We start from the raw sequence: 21828 nt of genomic DNA on the forward strand, positions 1-21828 counted from the left end.
ACGCTGCTTGCTGCAGCAATCAGCCGGGCGATCGCGATCGACCAGATCAAACCGATCAGCCAACCAATCAATCAATTGGGGGGAAGGTCAGGAGATTGATGCCGCGGGGAGCTCCATGTACGCGTCGAGGATGAGCGGGTTCGCCTACAGCTTCGGCGTCTCCGTTGGCATCCTCCAACTCTAGAGAGAGGCGACAGTCGAAGAGGGGGAGAGAGGCGACAGACGAAGCGGGGGAGAGCGGCCACAATAGAAGAGGGAAAATGACTGGAAGAGGGGGGGGTCAAGGACGTCAGTTTCATCATCGGGACGTTCGTTCCGTGCCGTTTACTTCAATGAACGATTGACGGAACGGACAAATGACGGAATCGTTAAGATGACAAAACTGTGACGAATGACGGAGATGACGACAAAAACTTCATTGGACGGATATTGGAACGGAAATCCGTTACGTTCCGTTCCATTCATCCAAAAACGTCATTCGTTTTCGTCCTCCAGCTCTAATATTCATCCATATCCAGGCCTCTAGAACCCAACATCAACATGTGTATCTATCTATATATCTATTTATCTATCTATCTTTCTGTCACTCCTCTCTCTATTAATCACGCTCTTTCTATTATTTCTCTCTCTACATTCTATAAATAGCGTCCGATATAGTTTCAAGTTGCTAATAATTTACTATGAATATAGTCTACACTCTCGTGTATGTTTCTTTTCTCTTTCTATCACTAGCCCCTTTCTCATCGTCGCAGTATAAATACCGCTCCTCACTCCTTCTCCCGTCCTCTTTCTACAGATGCTCAGAGCAGACACTGCAAATCCTACTTTAAACCACTCTCGAGCAACTTGCATTGATTAACGGTGCAGCGCGCGATCAGGACTTTTGATTTTCTCTCCACTCGATCTACGATCGTGAGCGTAAGTGTTGTAATTTTTCCTTTTGTGGATCTTAATCTTGATTCCTCGTGACGGATTGATGCCTACGCTTCGGATTTCTCGGAATTGAGTGAGTTTTTAGGTATCGTAGTTATTGGCGATGTGTCTGTTTTTTTGTTTCTGTCTGGAGAAGATCGAGGTTTGGATTTTTTCTGAAATGTGTGCGAATTCTGTTTGTGGAAGGAAATTGTTGAAATTAAGCTTTCTGTCCGTTTAAGTTGAGGATGATCTCTCGTGGCAAGTCCTCTGGGATTGCTATTTCATCGTTTCTGCGTGTTAGTTGGAAATCTAGATCGATGATCTGGACTTTGTTATTATGTACTGAAATTGGCTTTGTCGAAGCGTATTTGGGTCGTCTCCGACTAAGAGAATCCTGCTAGATGATTATCTCCTTCGTGCAGCGCGTAAAATTTCCATTATGACGTCGAGGATCTTTCTCAGTCTTTCCCTTCTTCGGTTGGGACGTTGTGAAATTTCAGATCCATTTGTTCGCTTATTTCATGGACTCATCTCTTTAACTGCATCTCTTACTTGTAAGGAGGTTAACCGTTGACAATGCGTTATTGCTTGGAAACTTGTATCTGTTTCTTGGAAACTTGCGTATTAGCAGAAATCATTTGTTCTTTGAGATCTTGTGATGTTTTCGAGTGCATCCGTTTTTCTATTCACACTTGGAGTTAGATTCTTTTGAGAATTTTTTTGGGAAGCAATTACGGATAGATTCTTTTGATATTAATCAAGAATGACGTCTAATTAACCAGGGAATGGATTGATGTTTCAAAGTCATTAGAACAACGCCATTTAAGGTCATTTCTTTGCGTATTAAATATTTTGATATACATCTATAAGTCTACACTTAAATTGGATGTGGCAATAACCTTCTAGATGATTCGTGATTATAAATTCGTATTTCATTACAAAAATTTAATTACCGGAATCGATAAAGATTTTACTTAAATTCTAACCCCTGAGTCTCGTTTTGGTGCCTTCTTTCTATAAAGGGAATTTTATTTTTCATTGTTTCTTTATGTCTGTCAGCCATTAACTTTTCTTTCTGGTGATGCTGTTCTCATCCAGGAATGCAATGGGATCGAAGATGAATGCAAGTGGCCGTCGAACTCGCAATTCCATATCCATAATATTTGTTGTTGGCCTCTGTTGCTTCTTCTACGTTCTCGGTGCCTGGCAGAAGAGTGGGGTTGGAAAGGGCGACAGCATAGCACAGATTATCAACAGAGGAACAGATTGCACTATCCTTCCTAATCTGATCTACCAGACCCATCCTCCCATAGAATCCTCTCCCCCTGATGATTCCAATTTGAAGCGCAAAGTATTCAAGCCATGCGCGTCTCGCTACTCAGACTACACTCCTTGCCAAGACCAGAAGAGAGCGATGACCTTTGCTAGAGAAAACATGATTTACAGAGAGAGACATTGCCCTCCGCCAAGCGAGAAATTACGATGTCTTATCCCAACCCCCAAGGGCTATGTGACCCCATTTCCTTGGCCCAAAAGCCGGGACTACGTGCCCTATGCTAATGTTCCACACAAGACATTGACTGTTGAGAAGGCAGTACAAAACTGGGTTCAGCTCAAAGGCGATGTGTTCAAGTTTCCAGGTGGCGGGACGATGTTTCCTCAAGGAGCTGATGCATATATTGATGAGCTTGCATCTGTAATTCCACTATCTGATGGGACAGTCAGAACTGCATTAGACACTGGCTGTGGGGTAAGTTCGCTTCTATTATAGGATGCTCTATAATTGAACATGTTAGAAGGTAGGGTAGAATCGTTATTCCCTACTTCGGCAGCGTGTTTTATGAGTTTATCTGCCTACGAAGGCAAATGAAACCTTCCTACCAAGTGAGAAAATTCTAACATTAGCATCAGGGGCTTTTTCTCCCTGGGCAGTGGGTTCCTCTTATCGCCCTGCCTTCTCTCTCACCTCCAGCAAGTAGTTTGGCCATTTTTGATTTAGGTAGAAGTCAATAAGTACTTGAGTTAAGCAGGAGAGAATGGGGAAGCCAGCGAAGTATGTTCTATTTTCTTATGTTTTTGTCATCCCACTATTAGCTGGGACAGTTGGAACTGCCTAAGATACTTGCTGTGGGTTGAGCTGGTGGCTTCTCTGATAAGATGAATTCTGATGGAATATATTGAGATAAGGGGTAGTTTGTTCATTTTCTGTTTAGATGGAGTCGATAAGTTCTAGAGTAAGCAGGAGAGAATGAGGAGCCTGTGAAGTATGTACCAGCTTGTATTTTTACTCATGTATTTATTCATTCTTCAGGATCGTATCATCATCATACAAGCAATGACACCCATTATATTTCTTTCTATATATTATAATATCCGTTATGTCCGTATCAGGTTGCTAGCTGGGGTGCATATATGCTGAAACGGAATGTACTTACTATGTCCTTTGCGCCAAGGGATTCTCACGAGGCTCAAGTGCACTTTGCATTGGAGCGTGGAGTTCCTGCTGTTATTGGGGTGTTGGGAACCATACGTCTTCCTTATCCACCCAGGGCATTTGACATGGCCCATTGTTCTCGTTGCTTAATCCCGTGGACCTCCAATGGTAAATTTCATGTTTCATTTGGAACTGCTGCACTTTTACAGTTTTAGAGAAGAATCTTGGTGAAAATTTTAGTGACAGGATTATGATATGATCTTGTCTGGATCTATCACTGAGAGTGTAGAAAACCAATTGCAATTACTGTTCTTCTTTGCATTGTCTATTGGTGAAAGCAATACAGATCAATCTCAGGATAAGAAGCCAAGTGTCAAGAACGAAGTACATAATAATTGTGGTAGAAGAAGAGATCAGAAGAAGAAATGGAGAGGACAACAGAATCGGCTCCTCACTCCCCTCCAGATGGGGAGTGATCTCCCAAAGTCCTGTCCACCTCAGCGACAATTTTCATGAATTCGGTAGAAAGAAGAAGAGAAGAGGCCAAGGAGATTTATCAGTTTACCAGGAGGCAGGTGGACCCAAATGACAGGCTAATATTCACAGATGAGTCATCAAAGATGGTGAGTGTGATGACTTATCAAGAACAGGTCCGAACCTAACTAGTAGGAAGCTCAACAAAATAAAGAAAGACGAATGTAGGAGGGTGTCATATCTTTCATAAAGTTGATCCTTGGAGCAGAAGACCTTGGCGACGAGCGGGCGACATTCATTTCGTGTCTCATGGAGGGTGCTTGGGCTTGTAGAGAACGCATATTGGAAGATGGAAATGCTGGTTGAAAGGCAGTATGTCCATGGATTGATCTCATTGTGAGCACTCTGGCCTTGAGATTTCCATACTCTAGATACCTAGGTGTACCACAATTCAAATCTCAGTCGGTGGTGCTTGACTGAGATCTCCAGCCTATAGATAGAGTTTGACTCCCACCAATCTTGGTCATTTGACCCCACACAGGTCCCTCTGGATTGTTAATTTTGCTTTGCATCTTCAGGGCATGCCTCTTCTGATAGGATAGGAACGAGGGAGGTTCCTATCAGGTTACAGTGAAATATTGCTAGAACGAAACCATTATTTTTAGTGCGATTTTTAGTGTGACTTTAGTAAGGCCGTTATCATGCATTTGAAATATAACTTCTCTTTAGAGTGCACTGGGGAATTCTTCGCAACTCCTATGGTATATGTTAAGGAAGGAAGAAGGAAGGTAATGACATAAACACCAAGAGAGTACATGTGAGGGTATATATACCCTAAGAGAGAGGAGAATGATAATAGGGCTAATGGGCTTATAGACTAGGGCCCATTAGCCCATGTGGAGTAGTGTCTCACTAACACCCCGCCGCAAGCGAAGTATGGATGTCATCCATGCCGAGCTTGGACACTGCATGTTGGAGGAGAGGTCGAGAGAGTCCCTTGGTGAGGACATCGGCGGCTTGATCAGCTGAAGAAACAAAATCCAGGTCAAAGATTCCCTCGTCCATGCGCTCCTTGAAGAAGTAGCAGTGGAGCTCCATGTGCTTGATCCGGCCCTGTTGACCAGGGTTCTTTGCCAAAGCAATTGCCGACTTGTTGTCGCAGTAGAAGTGGATCGGGCCAGAGTACTCCACACGGAGGTCATGGAGGATCCCGTAAATCCACTGGCCTTCAGAGGCCCCATCGGCAAGTGCTCGGTACTCGGCTTCAGCACTAGAGCGGGACATTTTGTCTTGCTTGCTACTCTTCCAACTGACGAGGCTGCCGAAGACAAAGTTGCAGTACCCCGTGGTAGAACGACAGTCCACAATGGAGCCAGCAAAGTCCGCATCGGTGTAGATCTTCACGGTCCGTTCCATACTCCGAGGAAAGAGCAAGCCTTTCCCGGGGCAGCCCTTTAGGTACGCGAGTACCCGGTTGGCAGCCTGGCGATGGATCTCCCGCGGAGAGTGCATGAACTGACTGAGGAGATTGACGGCGAAGCTGATATCGGGCCGGGTGTGCGTTAAGTAGAGGAGTTTCCCCACCACCTGCTGGTACTGATAGGCGTTCACCGGGGCTGAGTCCTCCCCCTTACCCAACTTGACGTTAGGGTCAATGGGAGTACTCACCGGTGCACACTCGGTCATGCCGGTCAATTCCAATAAGTCAACGGCATAGTTCTGCTGTGACACAAAGATCCCCGGGGGGGAGTAGGCCACCTCAAGGCCGAGGAAGTAGCGAAGAGGCCCGAGGGCCTTGATTTCGAACTCCTTGGCCAACGCAGAGCTAAGGCGGCTGGCCTCGGCAGAATCGGACCCCGTAATGAGAATGTCGTCGACGTACACGGCCAAGATAGAGACACCAACAGGACTGTGACGGAAGAATAGGGAGGCATCCCCATTGCTCTGAGTGTAGCCCTCGGCCTTCATGGCCGAAGAGAACCGGCCGAACCACATCCGCGGCGACTGTTTCAGTCCGTAAAGGGACTTCCGCAGTCGGCAGACGGTACCCGGAGGGCCAAGGGTATACCCGGGGGGCTGCTGCTTGTACACCTCCTCCGTCATGTCACCATGTAGAAAGGCGTTCTTCACATCAAACTGCCGGATCTGCCACTGGGAGTGAGCCGCAAGTGCCAAGATTAGACGGACTGTCTCCATCTTCGCCACAGGAGAGAACATCTCGAAGTAGTCCACGCCATAAGACTGAGTGAACCCCCGAGCCACAAGGCGAGACTTGAGACGCTCGAGAGTACCATCCGCATGATGCTTCTTGGCATGGATCCACTTGCAATCCACCGCCCTTTTGCCAGGGGGGAGGGGGACGACATCCCAAGTGTGGTTCTTGAGCAAGGACTGCATCTCCTCATCCATCGCCGCTTTCCAATGAGGAGAAGCGAGAGCATCGGCGAGGCGGCGTGGAAGAGGATCCGACGCGATGTGAGTAAGAAAGAGCCGGTAGGGAGGACTCAGCCGGTCGAAGGAGAGATAGTGAGATAAGGGGTAGAGGGGTGTGCGAGTGCACTGACGAACCCCTTTCCGAAGGGCAATAGGCCCTCCCAACTGAGCATCGTCATCAGTAGACGAGGGGGATGGATCGTTCGACGGAGGAGCGGAAGCAAATGTGGGAGGAGAGGGTAACTCCCGGGGGGTAGGAGTGGGCGCCCCGGGGGAAGGAGATGGTGCACCAGGAGAAGGAGATGATGCACTGGGAGGAGAGGTGGTAGATGGCGGAGCAGTAGTAGGCGGTGGCAAGGGGGCCGGAAGGGAAGGTGGAGAAGGGGAAGATGGCTCAAAGGACCTCTCAGGGGAAGGCACGGGAGAGGTAGACGGCGACGTTGGAGTAGTGGTCTCCACAAACGGGAAGGGTTCCAAGGAAGGGGTCGAGGAAACCTCATCCAGCGGAAGGCGGGACGAGGTAGAGTCACCGAAATAAGGCTCATGCTTGGCAAAGGTGACATTTGCCGAGATGAAGAATCGCCTAGACGAAGGATGATAGCAACGATACCCTTTCTGGAGAGAAGCGTACCCGACAAAAACGCACCGAAGAGCTCGAGCATCGAGCTTCGTGCGGGAGGGAGCCGTGTCGTGAACATACGCCGTGCACCCGAAGATGCTAGGTAGAAGCTCAGTCCGCAGCGAGAGTTGTGGGAAAGCCGTGTTCATCCGATCCAAGGGGCTGCTGAACCCGAGGGGCTGGGAGGGGAGACCGTTTACGAGATGAGTACTCGTCAAAACCGCCTCACCCCAATAAGCGCACGGAACACTATAATGCAGCAGAACTGTACGAGCTGTCGACGTGACATACCCGATCCGACGTTCTGCCATCCCGTTCTGTTCAGGTGTAGCCACACAAGAGGACTCATGTAAAATCCCATGATCGGCAAAGTACGTGGCCAAATCGGCATTGACGAAGTCCCGGGCGTTATCGGAGCGGAAGCGCTGAATACCCCGGCCAAACTGTGTGTGAACCATGGTGCAGAAGTGACGGACTGTTGGTGCGACCTCAGACTTGGCAGTCAACAAGTATACCCAGGTGTAGCGGGTAGCCTCGTCAACAAAAATCTGAAAGTAGCGGTGTCCCTTGAGGCTGGCCTGCGGGGCGGGTCCCCAAACATCACTGTGGATGCGAAGCAGTGGAGTCGATGAGTGCGAGGTGGACGGAGAGAAAGAGGAACGACGATGCTTGGCCAGCTGACAAACGTCACACACAATTGTCTGAAGATCCAATCCAGTACACATCGAAGGAAAGAGACGCTGTAAAACAGGAAAGGGCGGGTGACCCAGCCGCTGGTGAGCCAACTGAAGACGTCCTATGCGCTGCGCATCGACCGACCGGAGATGGCGATGCACCAGAAAGCATTGAGAGCGAACCCCATCGTCCAACAACAGCAGCCCATTCGCCCGCCTAATTGGTGTAGTCCGGCCCACCTTGTCAGACAGAAACATCCCGCTGGAGGTGGAAGCTGGAGACTGAGCGACCATAGCTTTCCCTTCTGTGGCCTCCTTCTTCTTCCGGTTGTCGTATTGACGCTTCTTACACCACTTGCGAAGGTGTCCAGGCTTGTTGCAGTATGTGCAAACCAGCCCGGAGGCTGCCGGCTCCGCCGTGGGAGCAGGGTTTGGAGTGGGAGGCCGGGTGAGTAGGGCGGTCGAGTCACGAGACGCCTCCGGGGAGAGAGTGCCAAGGATCTGAAAGTGGCTCTCCTCCTCCTGGAGTTCCTTCACCAAATCAGCAATCGTGGGAAGGCCTTCCTGGCGGTGTAGAGCACGTCGACGACTGTCATCGTACTCCTTGTTGAGACCATGGAGGAATCCCAAAAGACGAAGGCGAAGGGTGTTTTGGAACGCCTTGCATGTCGGATCATCCGTCGGCAAGTAGTAATCCACCTCGTCCCACAGTTTCTTGTGTTCCAAGGCGTAGTCCAAGATGGACATTGCTCCCTGGCGAAGGTTGTTGGCCCTTGCGACCAGCATAAAGAGACGCCAATTGTCCCCCTCTCGTCCGCAAAAGGTGTTCGCCTGGTCCCAAAAGCCTTTCACTGTTGAGCAGCGAGGGAAGCGTTCACGGAACGAGGGCGCCAGGGAGTTCGTGTAGAGGCAGCCGAGGACAAAGTGTTCTTCGGCTTCCCACGCAGCATAGTGCGGATGGGTCTGTAGGAGAGGATCCTGCGTACAGTGCTTGAACAGTTGGCGGGCCTTGAGAGTGGTCTCGACAAAGTGACGCCACTGTAGCAGGTTCGGGCCCTGGAGACACGTCGAGTCGGGAACCAAGGGCAGGGGATGAGTGACCTTATGTGACAACGGCTCTTTCTGGAAGTCTGCATCCGTGAAGCCCCCGGACATCAGCGAGGCTGTGGAGACCGGCTGACGTGTCTGACTCGTGGAGTGGAGTTCCTCCGACATCGTACTAGGAGCGGGCTGCTGGCTGCGACTGCAGCTGGTTGGCTGCAGCTGCGGCTGGCAGCTGCGGCTGCGGCTAGCTAGCAGTGGCTGCAGCTGGCTGCTGCGGCTGCGGCTGACTGGCTGCGGCGGCGGCTGCGGCTGGCGCTCTCGTTGCGGCTGCGGCTGGTGCTGCGGCTGGCGCTGCGGCTGGCGCTGCGGCTGGCGCTGCGGCTGGCGCTGCGGCTGGCGCTGCGGCTGGTGCTGCGGCTGCGGCTGCTGCTGCGCGTGCGGCTGCGGCTGCGGCTGCGGCTTGCGGCTACGCGTGCTGCTGCGGCTTGCGGCTGCGCGCGTGGCTGCGGCTTGCGACTGTGCGCGCGGCTGCGTGTGCGGCTGCGGCTTGTGGCTACACGTGCGGTTGCGCGTGCTGCTGCGGCTTGTGGCTGCACGTGCGGCTGCGGCTTGCGGCTGTGGCTTGCGGCGGCGCGTGCGGCTGCGGCTTGCGGCTGTGCGTGCGGCTGCGGCTGGTTTCTCCGGGAGCTCCGCGGGCTGGCTACGGCTCGTTCTGCACAGGGACGATGGGCTGGCCAAACCTAGGGTTTGGCTGGTTCGTCGGCCTGGCTATGATCGGGCTGTGGCTGATCCGTTGGTCACGCTCCGGGGTTCGCTGAGCAGCGAGAGGGTGATGTCAAACCCCATGTGGAAGAGCTCTGGAGCTCTGATACCATGTTAAGGAAGGAAGAAGGAAGGTAATGACATAAACACCAAGAGAGTACATGTGAGGGTATATATACCCTAAGAGAGAGGAGAATGATAATAGGGCTAATGGGCTTATAGGCTAGGGCCCATTAGCCCATGTGGAGTAGTGTCTCACTAACAGTATATGTCATGCTTTCTTTTGAAATGCGGCTCTATTTTCGGTTTGGAGAAGAATCTCTGCCAAAACTTTAGTAACAGTGATACAAAAACATATCGGTTCAAGGAAATCATCATTTTTATGAGATTTTTTGTTAGACTTAAGTCAGACTGTCATCATGCGTTTGAAATATAACTGAGAGAATGTAAAATGTCGCGTGAGGAAGAGGGAGCTCTAGATAGCACAGAGGATCTTTACATACTTCAGCAGTTTCAGAACTCTAGATAGCCATAGGAGAGGAGCTTCGGGAGAGAGAGAGGAAGACAGGTGAAAAAGAGGGAAATGACATAAAGAAACATCCCAAGTCATTTCCCGGATGAAACCCTAATTTATGCAACGTTATTGGATCCTTTACCCGTTAGAGAGATCTGGATCTCATTAGGTTGGAGTTATGATGGTCAAATAATGCAGGGACATCTACGTAATTACTTAAGTTTTGAGGATACAATTGTAAAGATTAAATAAAATAATTTTCTTCTCACCAACAGCCTCCCTCAAGCTGGAGAGTGTATATTCTTCATTCCCAGCTTGCAGATGAGCCTTTGAAGTGTAGGGATGTGTAGGCCTTTCGTTAACAGGTCAGCACACTGTTCCTCTGACTTGACATAAGTTGTTCTTATTAAACCCTCCTGTTTTTCTTTGATGAAGTGTCTATCTATTTCCACATGCTTGGTTCTGTCAGGTTGAACCAGGATCCGAGCAATCTCCACAGCTGAATGGGATTTTCAGTTCTGGATGGATTTTAACAGATACTGTGCGCAATGGCTCTGAACTCCACCTTTGAACTGCTCCGTGACACAGACTGTTTTTTTGCTCCTCCAGGATATATGATTGCTGCCTAGGAACGTGCAATATCCAGTGGTAGATCGTTGGTCCACAATGTCCCTTTATAATCAGCATCAGTGTAAATTTCAACATTAGTATGAGTATTTTTATCAAATGTAATCCCATGTCCCGTGTCTCCGTCAAGTATCTGAATATGCAAAGAATGGCCTGCACATGGAATTCCCTGGGATATTGGATAAATTGGCTGACAAGCATATGAAATGTCAGGTCTGGTGTGCGACAAATAAATAAGCGTACCGACTAGACATTGATATCTTCCTTTGTCAGTTGGGGAGTTATCCGCCCCTTTCCCCAACTTAAATTAGGATCGACAGTGTGGGTGCAGGTTTGCAGCCAGTCATCCCTGCTTCACTGATACGGTCCCGATTTGAAAACAGATCTTGCATGATGTACGGCTTCCAAATTGTATTTCAGTAGGACTCACGTTCCATAGATTGACGTTTGAGACGAGTAGAGAGGGAGAGATGTTCCCAGGAGTAAGAGAAGAACGGCAATGGTGGGAGGAGGGCCGAGCGAAGAAGTTAGGGATCGGCCAGGGACGAGCCGCCTGGAGATGTGGTGAAGCGGAGACGATCACGAGGACGGGGATCGTGGAGGGAGATGGAGCATGGATATAGAAGAGACGAGAGGGAAGGGAAAACCAACTATCACTTAAACTCCAAACATTCAGTCTGCCCTCCTTAAAGGAGGGCTGTGCTATTTAAAGGCAACATAGAGGGAAAGGAAACATGGAAACATGACGATAATCCTTTCCTGGCTGTGATATTTGAGCTGTCATTCATCTGAGGAAACCTATCATTCATTCAGATAATACTGTCTCCCCCTTGTGTATGCCGCTTATATTCCTAGGAAGTATCAAAGTTTACCTAATCTCTTGATCTCAAAATCCTTTCCTGGCTGGTCATTAGTTTTTGTATCCCAACTTGGTCATCGCCTGTTAGAATTATATCATATACTTTGAAAAGCAAGAGGGCTACTCCACTAGACATATGGTTTAAGAATAAAGTGTGATCACCATTACTCTGTTTATAACTGCTGCGCTTCATGGATTTAGTTAATTCACCAAAACCATGCCCGTGGTGCCTGCTTGAGGCTGTATAAGGTCTTATTTAGTTTGCACAATAGGTTCTGATTCCTGTCATTTTTGAAGCCTGGGAGAATGCACATGTATATCTCCTCCTCAAGAGTGCCATGTATAAAAGCATTCTTTATTTCTAATTGATGTAAGGCCCTCTCGTTGATAACAACCAGAGAAATTAGGATTAGTAGTGTGTACCAAAGGATACCCTTTAGCTACTAGTTGGGCTTTATAATGGTAAAAACCCAGCAACACCCAACTGGTTTCTTTCCCGGACGTAAGGAGACATGGGTCTAAATATTACTCTTGTTTAATGCTTTTATTTCTTCCTCCATGGCCGCCTTCCAATGCCTATCATGAAGTGCTTTTGTCAAGGTGGCAGGTATGGTGACTGATCCAACTTTAGAGATGAATGCTTGATACGGACACATGAGTAATCTGGGAGATCCCTTGGACCTCCAATGGTAAATGTCATGTTTTATTGGGAACTTCTGCTTTATTTGCCGTTTTGGAGAAGAGTCAGGGTGCGACTTCGATGTCTACCGAACAATTCCCCCAAGGTATTTCATAGAATTCTTCAATGATTGTCTCAATTGTCACATGAGAGAGAAGGGAGAAGGGAAAGAGAGAGAGAGAATATAGATGACTCTACGGTATGGGAAGTCTCCACAGCGGAAAGGAGGAGCAACCTCCGGAACGCTTTTTTTTTTGAAAGAACCTCCGGAGTGCTATGTCTCTGGAATGCCATTGCTGGCCTTATGCAGGAATGTGACGTCTTATGCAAGGGAAAGAAAGTTAAAGAGGGAGAGCGGGAGAGCTCAAGAGTGGAGGAACTCACAACTGTCCAGTTGCTTGGATGTGATATTTCTCATATTTATGATGTCGACTTGACTCTTAAAGGGACTCCTCCTTAATGGGTCGATCCCAGGCTGGCAGGTCTTGTAAAAACATGCAGTGTTCATATCAAGTCTTTGAAAAGTTTAGTGGGATTGAGAAAATATATTGTTTTTTTTTTTTGAAATTTTGAACTGTGATTACATGCCCATGCTGTGGTCACCAAACAAGGACTTCCCAGGCGGTCACCCATCCTGGTACTGCTCATGCCCAAGCACGCTTAACTTCGGAGTTCTAATGGGATCCGGTACACTAGTGTGCTGATACTAGTGTGAGAAAAGATATTGTTTGAAGCACACTATAATCTTTTTTTTTAACATTAAAAGGGACAATCACCCAACGAGTTGGTGAGCACGTTATCATTTTATATCAGGCTGTAATCATGCGTTTGAATTATAACTACTCTTGAGAGTGTATCAGGGAATCCCTGAGACCTTCAATCCTAAATGCTATGTGACAACTTCTGGAGATCCAACAAGATAGGATGACAGAGGTAGAGGAGAGAAAGGATTTAGAGAAAAGTTAACACTTGCACTTAAAAAGATCAAACATTACAATCGTACATCGTTAGATTTATAGGAGCTGTCTAACGGCTAATCCGCCAACGGCTAGTTTAACTAGCCGTTAGCTGTTGTTAGTGGGCCCGATAGAGCCTGATAGGGGATCTAATAGGGCCCGATAATGGAGGAGAAACCCAATTTGCCGGCACCTTTTTTAGCCCATATCTTCAACACTATGCATTATTTGGAACTGCTTCACCATTTGCATTTTTGAAGAACACCCGTGAAAATGTTTGTGACATTCGTAATAGAAATGTGTCTCTTAAAAGAAATCCTTATTTTTCCATCAGATTTTGTTAGATATTAGTCAGGTTGATATCATGCATTTTATATATATCTAATTCTTTAGAGAATGGGTTAGGGATCCCAAATTATGAGAAATTCTATTATTCATTTGCTTTCAAATTTTGAAGCACATTGTCAAAGTATGGTATATTCTGATAGGGTATTAGAACTGTCCAGTGGTGTTCACGTCATTTTTTACAGAAATATGAGTACTTTAGCCTTTTACTTCTTGGATGTTTCCCCTTAAATGATGATAGCCCTCTCTTAGGAGGTCAGCCAAGAATGTTAATAGAAGTTGAAGTCCTGTGTGGGTTAGCTCCTTTGATTGTCCTCCTCTTCTCATCTCTCTCCTCCCCTTTACACCCCATAATCTCCTGCCTCCTTTGATTGTCTCTCAGCTACAGGAGGGCTACCTCTAACTCATTCATGTAATAACTTAGATCTTATCCCTCCTGTTCCTGAGCCTTACGCGTAATTTCTTGGTGCAGGGGGGATGTACATGATGGAGGTTGATCGAGTGCTCAGACCCGGCGGCTACTGGGTTTTATCTGGGCCCCCAATTAATTGGAAGACGTACTTCAGAACTTGGAACCGATCAGAGGAGGACCTCCAAAAGGAACAAAAAAGAATTGAGCAAATGGCAGAACTCTTGTGCTGGGAGAAGAAGTACGAGAGGGGAGATGTTGCCATTTGGAGGAAGAAAATCAATTCTAATCTTTGCCGGAAGAGAAACAATGTGGTGCCAATAACGATGTGTCCAGCTGATGAGGAGGGCAATATCTGGTAAGTTTTACAGATTTTGGGTTTTAAATATATTTTGATCAATTTTAGGATTTTTTCTTCATTTGGTATTTATTAGTTTTTAAAAACACACAACTTCTAGAGGAAATTAATGCTAACTGGATAAAAGAAACTCATGGAGGTGGAGCTATTTAATAACCACTATGGAATACTCCTTTAAAAATAAATATAAAATATAAATGGCTGGCTGTCTGATGGTTACTTCTGACGTGAATCCAGCAGAAATATAATATAGATGTGCCGAACCCTACTTGTGACAGTGAATCTAGCAGAAATATAAATAACTGAGATCAAAGAAATAAAAAATCTTGTCAGATTTGTTGACTTCATAAGATGTCATTGACTTTCTATACATTGTTCAGGTACAATAAGATGAAGCTCTGCAGAACCCCTATTCCAGTGGTAGAGCGTATTGATCAAGTATCTGGGGGAAAACTGAAGAAGTTTCCGCAAAGATTATTCTCAGTTCCACCCAGGATAGTGGAGGGTGATGTAGACGGAGTGACAGCCAGATCCTTTGAAGAAGACAGCAGTCTATGGAAAAAGCGGGTCAATGCCTATAAGAAGGTCAACAAGGAATTTGGTTCCGGAAGATACAGGAATATAATGGACATGAATGCCGTGTTAGGCAGCTTTGCGGCAGCTATTGAGTCCTCCAATTCATGGGTTATGAATGTTGTGCCCACAGTCTCTCCCAAGGATACCTTGGGGGTTGTCTTTGAGCGAGGTCTGATCGGCATATATCATGATTGGTACGTCATTCTTCTCTCTCACGCTCTCTCTCCATACATGTGCTCTGATCAGCATCTATAATGACTAGCGCATCATTATTATATTATGGAATTTTAGAGATCGATCAAAAGCTGCAAGAGATGGTCATGCGAGGGAGGTTCTTAGGGCAGAAGAGCAAGAGAGGGCTCAAGTAGCATTAGCATAAAACTGTCAATTAATTCATTAGGGCAAGTGCTGGATTTATAGTACATATCGGGTTTGGATCCTTAGATCCTTAGATGTTACATGGGTATACAAAAAGATTGTAAAAAGAACAGGGTAATAAAGCAAAAACAAACAGAAAACTGCAGATCTATCGCGTTTCCTAAAGCAGGGAATGAATGATTTCCATTCCCAGCTAGAAGAGCTGCCACTTCAACAAAGGACTGTGCATGCCCTTTTTGAGAATATTTGCACATTGTTCTGCAGAGTTGACATGAGAGGTACAAATCATGTCGCCTTCCAACTTCTATTTTATAAATGTTGGTAAACCTCCTCGTGCCTTCTCTCGTCATGGTGAGCTGGATTGTGGACAATCGCTATGGTGGACGACTGGACTTGTATGAACGATTGGGAGTTCCTCGAGCAGATGTTTGATCCACAAAGATTCATAGATGCCAAGAGCATGTGCCTGAAGCTCTGCCTATGCACTGGATTGGGACAGCACTATCTGCTTCTTGCTCTATCAGGAGATGAGATAACTACAAGAAATGCATAGTACCGTGAAGTAGATGGTCGGTGAACAGTATTACCTGCATAATCAGCATCGGTATAAACTTGAAGGTTGTTATAGTCTGTAGGTTCAAAAAGGATGCCCAGTCCCAGTGTTCTCTTCAGAGATCTGAGTATGCAACGGACTCCACATTCATGTACTTCCCGGGATCCTGCATGAATTGACTTGCTAAGCTAATAACGGAAGATATATCTGGCCTAGAGTGAGTCAGGTGTATCAACTGACCAACCAATCTTTAATATCACCCTTGATCCTTGATCAATTGGGGCTCTTTCCTGGCCAAGACGTAGTTTATGGTCTCGATCAACTGGGGTAGGTGATGGTTTACACCCTAGCGAGCCTGTTTCCTTTGACAAGTCAAATCTGTGTTTGAGCTTGGAAAGAACTATGGCTTGAGTAGTGTAGTCTACTGGGAGGCCTAACAAAATACTTCAGTCTGTCCAGCCTTTTGATGCAAAACTCAATAGCAGGTGCTCATCCACCTGAATTTCCTTCGAATTGTCCCTTGTCAAAATCATACCGTCAACATATACTGATAACAAGGTTATTCCCTTAGAAGTATGCTTGATAAATAGAGTGTGGTGCCCATTAGTTTGTTTATAGTCCATAGACTTCATAGTGTTGGTCAATTCTCCTAACCAAGCCCTGACTTTTTGAGCCCATGTAAAGCTTTGTTTAACTTCCAGTCCAAGAGGTGGTTTTGGTCGTTTTTGAATCCTTGGAGAATATGCATATATATTTTTCCCTCTAAATGTCCAAGAAGGAAGTCATTCTTGATAGCCAACTGGTGGAGCTCCGAGCCCGTGGCGACCTTCCAATTTAAATTGTCTAAAGCCTCTGATTCATTGTGGGAAGTGGACCAGATCTACCTTTAGATAGAAATGCCTGATACTGACCAGACAAGTTCTCTCGGGAAACAAAATTCTGAAGCAGATAGAGAGATTCCTGTCACTTGCCCACAACCTTGGTAAGCGGAGACTATGAACCATTACTGCCCGAGTAAGATCGAGTTGTTGGTTTTTCCTCTCGATCACCCCATTTTGTATGTGTGTGATACAATAATATCTCGAAAATGTATCAATCAAAGAACAGTACGTACCTCAACTGGTTTGACGGTGATTCAACACCGAGCTGTATCAGTTGTATGGCGATCCTGACGAAATCCACCTCTAATGAAGCTCAAGATCTGGATCTCCGCTGCTTCTTTCTTAGCCTGGTCGAATGCAACCCGGAGCCGGTAGGGAGAGAGGTCTAACCGAATCTTGATCTACTTCGAAGTGTCCCTTATTCAAAGGCCCCCCTTCACCTTATATCCTATTTTCCTTCCCGCCATTATTCACTAATGGGCAATTATTTCCCTCTTCCTTAATGGGCCTGATTTAGCCCTTTTTATTACTAGGTCGTCATGTGCCGATCCACATGACGTTCCTCTATCTCTTCTATGCAGTAGACTTTGGGTCAGCCCTTGGTTGACCCCCACTGTGCCCCTTGTTGACCGTCATCTCCTTAGTTAAGTTCTCATTTAACTGTTTCTTCCTTGGTCTTCTCTTGTATGAGATGTATAGTACCTTATCAGTGTGTTAACACATGATGTTTCACGGATGATCCGTTATCCTCAAAAATGGTTTTTCTTTTTGGAAAAATGTCATTATTCATTTAATCTTTAGCATTGTCTGATCTATAGCGTCTGATCCCTATATTTAATGGTAATTTGATCACCATAAATAGGTTAATTATGATCTATGTAATTTCTGACTTGTGGTTCATTAAAATAGACTCAAATCTTTCATGAGCATTAGTCATTAAAGGAAAATAACGTTGCTTTCCCCCACATGTTGTCTTCTGGGATGTATCCTAGATATCATTGTGAAATAATATAACGGGTGCAAGAGATCGATGGAATCCAGGGGAGTAGCTACCACAGGTACGCTTAGCTCTCCAACAAATCTCTCAAATAAATTCAAAATTTTTAGCATAGGATACTGCTGAGGAAACAATCGTTGCAAAGTTGGAAATGCATGATGACCAAGTCAACAGTGTAGCGAAATTGCCCTCTGGTTTCTGGGTGTGGTATTGTGGAGAGCCTTTTGGGTCAGCTGTAGCTCCTCCAAGGTTTCGTGTTCCACCAGATAATACAGGGGCTGCCTCTCTTCAGCAACGAACCCAATCCAGCTGCCTTTCATCTTGCTCACAAGAAGACAAGGCCATTCTCAGTGATTAATAAGTCATGAAGCATTTTCTCTATCCAAGTTGAGGTTTACCATGTAATTTTCAACGTGCTTCTCTAACATATCTAGGTTTCTGACAATAGGAGTACCAGAGTTTAGCCTTGGGATTGTCCACAAGGTTGAAAGCCACCTGAGGGAACTGAAGATCTCTGGCCTGGTTCTGGATTCGAGACGAGGTTTGGCCTTGTCAAGATGGGTTTTTTATAGGATCCTCGATAAGATCCAAAACCTATCTAGGGGTAGTTTTGTCATTTAGCCTACAGGGGCATTTTAGACTTTTGCTATTATGTATTTCCCTTTAAATAGGGATGCCCTCCCTTTAGGAGGGCAGCCAAGAAGAAAGAAGAAGTCGCTTGTCTCCCCTCTTCTCCTCACCGCATCTTCAGGCGGCTCATCCTCGGCCGATCCCTACCCCCTCTGCTCGGCCTTCCCCCGACCATTCCCGTTTCTCTTCTCTGCCCCGGGAACTTCTACCTTACCTTGTCCTCCAACCTCCTCCCGATACGAACCTAGATCAAGGTTTTTATCAGTTTTGACCAACTGACTTGGAGTAAAAAGCTGAGGTTGCCAGGGTAATTTCAGGGCCACTCAGAGTTTACTTTCCTCCAGCAGTGCCACATTAACGGCATTGGGAAAGGTGGGAGTACTCTGTTCCATACAAGATGTTAAATTGTGAGTTTGGCCCTGCAACAAATTTATGTACTCGATCTTCTAATACATGGGCATTACCATCAGACCCGGGTTCTTGACAGGTCAATGATGATCCAATTCATTCCTAATAGTTTCTAAAGCTGATGCATATTTAAATACACTCATATCACCTTGGGTCAAACTGATCGATTTCATTACGGGGAAAGTGATGAGAGATTTAGCATTACTGTTGGAGTGCATCTGATGTACTCGATTCTGTAGTTTCTTAATGGAGGAAGGTTGTAAGAGATGACAACCTATAATGGGTTCGATTGGGTCTAACAGCCAGCCCTTAAAAGGGGCATCAGCTTCCCGATCAACTGTCATGTAACTGGTTGGATTTGCTCAGGTCAATGAGGTGTTTGAGTTTGTGATGACCGAGTAGGATCATCTTCACATTGTCAGCCATTCCAGGAGTTTTTAGCTAATTAACTTGTACAGCTCAGGTATTTTAAGAAGTTCAAAAACGTTTTTACATGCACAGCGGAAGAACCAGAAGTAATGACAGATGGGGTAAATCGGAAGCCATAAGAGTCAATTGTCCGTTAACTTCTTGTTAAGAATGTGGGTCCACAGCTCACTTCAGAGTTGGTTCCACAATCAACAAGGGATTGAGGCTCTATACTGGAACTCTTCCCAAACCACTTATAGGGTTACGGATCTATAGAGAAGATCTCCCTCAAGAACAAGAAATAATGATGAAGGCTACGTTGAGAAACGAGCTGCTGCTGAGGATCACAGAGTTAGAGAAATAGCACTGGCAGAAGAAGCTCTGATACCATGATGGAATTCCTGAGACCAATCAGTGGCAGCCGAAGATGACTGTGCGAGAGAGATTCTTAGGACAGAAGAGTGAGAGAGGCAAGTACCTGATTTGGTTCTTAGGGCTCAAGCGGCATGGGCATAAAACCATCAATCAATTCATCTGGGCAAGTGCCTGATTTATAGTAGTTTGGATCCTAAGATCCGAATCTAGGTTAATACGACACTCATTAATAGACGTTGCGTGGGTTTACAAGAAAAAGATCAGGGTTATAAAGCAAAGACAAATGGAAAACTTTAGATTCTAACATCTCACGCGCACACACATATATGCTCTCTTTGACTTGGGATTAGTGGTTTCTCTGTTTTGCTGCATTCTGATAGCCCTCCCTCTCAATATCTCTCTCCTATGGATATCTTGTGCATCATCTGAGAGCAAGGTTTGATCTGCATATATCATGATCGTAGCACCCTTGTTCTTTCTCTTCTTTCTCTGTATGTACATCATCATCTCTCTAAATTAGGTACATTTTCTGCTGGTGGCCTTTCTCATCCTCACCATCATACTCATCTTGATAATGATGCATATCGGTGGCCCTATATCTCTCTTCCATTGTCTTTCTCTCTCAACACATTTTTTTCTCTCCTGTGATGCCTTCGGCATCATCCATCAGCAATGTTTTATCTCCATTTATCATAATTAGTTGGCCCTTCATCTCTCTGTACTCGGGGAATCATCTGTTGGTATGTCGGGGTGCTGTTAATCTTTCTCACTATCATCAGATTTATTACTAATCTTACCATGAGTACCCCCCATCCTCTCATTTTCTCCCTCTCTTTCTTTATTTTTTTTTGTTCATCTGCATTTTATTATGTTGAGAACCAAAGAACAATCACGAGTTCCAAGCTTTTATTTAACTTGGTTTTACAAAAGGACCTTACTCTTTTAATTTTTATTTTCTTATCCTCATCCTTTTTAATAATCTGCTTTTTAGTTGATAGTAGCATGCATCACCTCCCTCTCATCTGTGCTCATAAAATTCTATATATCTCTCTGAGGTTCCTCTGCTATTGTATCGCCTTAGAGGTGGTCAATTGCACCACCATCTCTCTCTCTCTCTAGGCCTTCCTCTATAAGTTTTCATAAGACAATACATTACTTATTTCTTGCCGATAGTCTGCATATTATTCGTATATGTGACATACCTGCTTGAACCGCCATCTTGTGTATGGTCGCGAGGGTTGTCAGTGGTTTTACTATTTTGGAGAACCAAAAATACCAAAAATATTTGGACGAATTTACAATGCTTTTTCAATCGAATATATTCATACAACTCTTAATGATGTTTCGCGGTTCATTCAGGTGTGAAGCATTCTCGACTTACCCAAGAACATACGATCTCATTCATGCAGATGGCGTCTTCAGCTTGTATGAAAACAGGTATTTTGTTATTTTATTTTCTGAAAAAATAATTAAATTATTCTCTTCCATTTGCTTTTTGTGCTCATCCAGTTGAAATATTCAAAGATGGCTAAATAGTTAACTAATTTTTTTACGGAAAAAGGAAGATCAACCAAGATTGGTAATCAACCTGATACTATAAAATATAAACTAGAATTACAAGACGGACCAAACTGGTCCTCCAACCGTACACGCCCTTCTTAACGAGCATCAACAAAACCCTCCACTTTGTGAACGAGCACTCAAATTTAGAAAATATTGACATTTTTTAAAATTCGCGGGAAGTATTTTCATGATTATTGAATAAGATTTCAATTTTAATTTGAATGATCTGTTCACTGACTAGCCGAACTAAAATCAGGGAGCCTGAAAACTATCTTATAACTGTTCCTTATGGATATGAAAAGAGGCATACCCATTTTTCTAATTAAAATTATTCCTTGTGCAACCTTTCACTTTGTGCATGTAATAAGATTTCAATTTTAATTTGAATAATCTGTTCCCTAACTAGCCGAACTAAAATCAGGGACCCTAAAATTTATCTTATAACTGTTCCATATAGATATGAAAAAGAGGCCTACCCATTTTTCTAATTAAAATAATTCCTTGTGCAACCATTCACTTTGTGCAGGTGTGAAATAGAGGACATTCTGCTTGAGATGGACAGGATTTTGCGGCCCGAGGGCGCAGTACTGATCAGAGACACCATTGAAATTATTAATAAAGTTAAAAAAATAGTTGACGGGGTGCGGTGGACCGTGAAGATGACTTATCTCGATGGCGGTTCCTCCGTTGAAGAAGTCTTGGTTGCAGTTAAACAGAACTGGGTAAGAGAAAGCTCAACTTGAGATCATCTTGTCTCGCTAGATTTCTACATATCTGTCTTGCTCTGTAGAGATGGATCTTGAGAAGTGTTTTTTCTGGAATTTCTATTTATTAAAAAGGTTGGTTAGTTTGAATGTAATGAATTAAACTGTGTAATCAATTTCTCTAGATGTCTACTATTCTCTCTGTTGCTTTGTTGTGGAGAAGAATCTTGAATGGGTTTTTTTTCCTGTAATT

The 21828-nt window shown here is 45.3% G+C and overlaps 1 protein-coding gene and 1 pseudogene across 1 annotated transcript; one reads left to right on the forward strand and one right to left on the reverse strand.

The window, feature by feature from the left end:
- The first annotated feature begins 764 nt into the window (after positions 1–764).
- Positions 765–21781, forward strand: LOC144710739 (putative methyltransferase PMT2). Its single transcript, XM_078584580.1, has 7 exons — positions 765–918; positions 2014–2665; positions 3307–3517; positions 13808–14102; positions 14483–14872; positions 20668–20745; positions 21398–21781. The coding sequence occupies exons 2-7, from the start codon at positions 2021–2023 to the stop codon at positions 21612–21614; spliced, it is 1836 nt and encodes a 611-aa protein (XP_078440706.1). The 5' UTR covers positions 765–918; positions 2014–2020; the 3' UTR covers positions 21615–21781.
- On the reverse strand, positions 12631–12751 carry LOC144710755 (5S ribosomal RNA; annotated as a pseudogene).
- Positions 21782–21828: the final 47 nt, after the last annotated feature.

Source organism: Wolffia australiana, chromosome 12 (genome assembly GCF_029677425.1).
Source record: "Wolffia australiana isolate 7733 chromosome 12, ASM2967742v1".
Taxonomy (NCBI): domain Eukaryota; kingdom Viridiplantae; phylum Streptophyta; class Magnoliopsida; order Alismatales; family Araceae; genus Wolffia; species Wolffia australiana.

Coding starts and splice junctions, on each gene's coding strand:
- LOC144710739 (XM_078584580.1), top strand. CDS start 2,021: ATGGGATCGAAGATGAATGCAAGTGGCCGTCGAACTCGCAATTCCATA. Junction 3,518..13,807: donor AATCCCGTGGACCTCCAATG/GTAAATTTCATG, acceptor TTCTTGGTGCAG/GGGGGATGTACATGATGGAG. Junction 20,746..21,397: donor TTCAGCTTGTATGAAAACAG/GTATTTTGTTAT, acceptor CACTTTGTGCAG/GTGTGAAATAGAGGACATTC.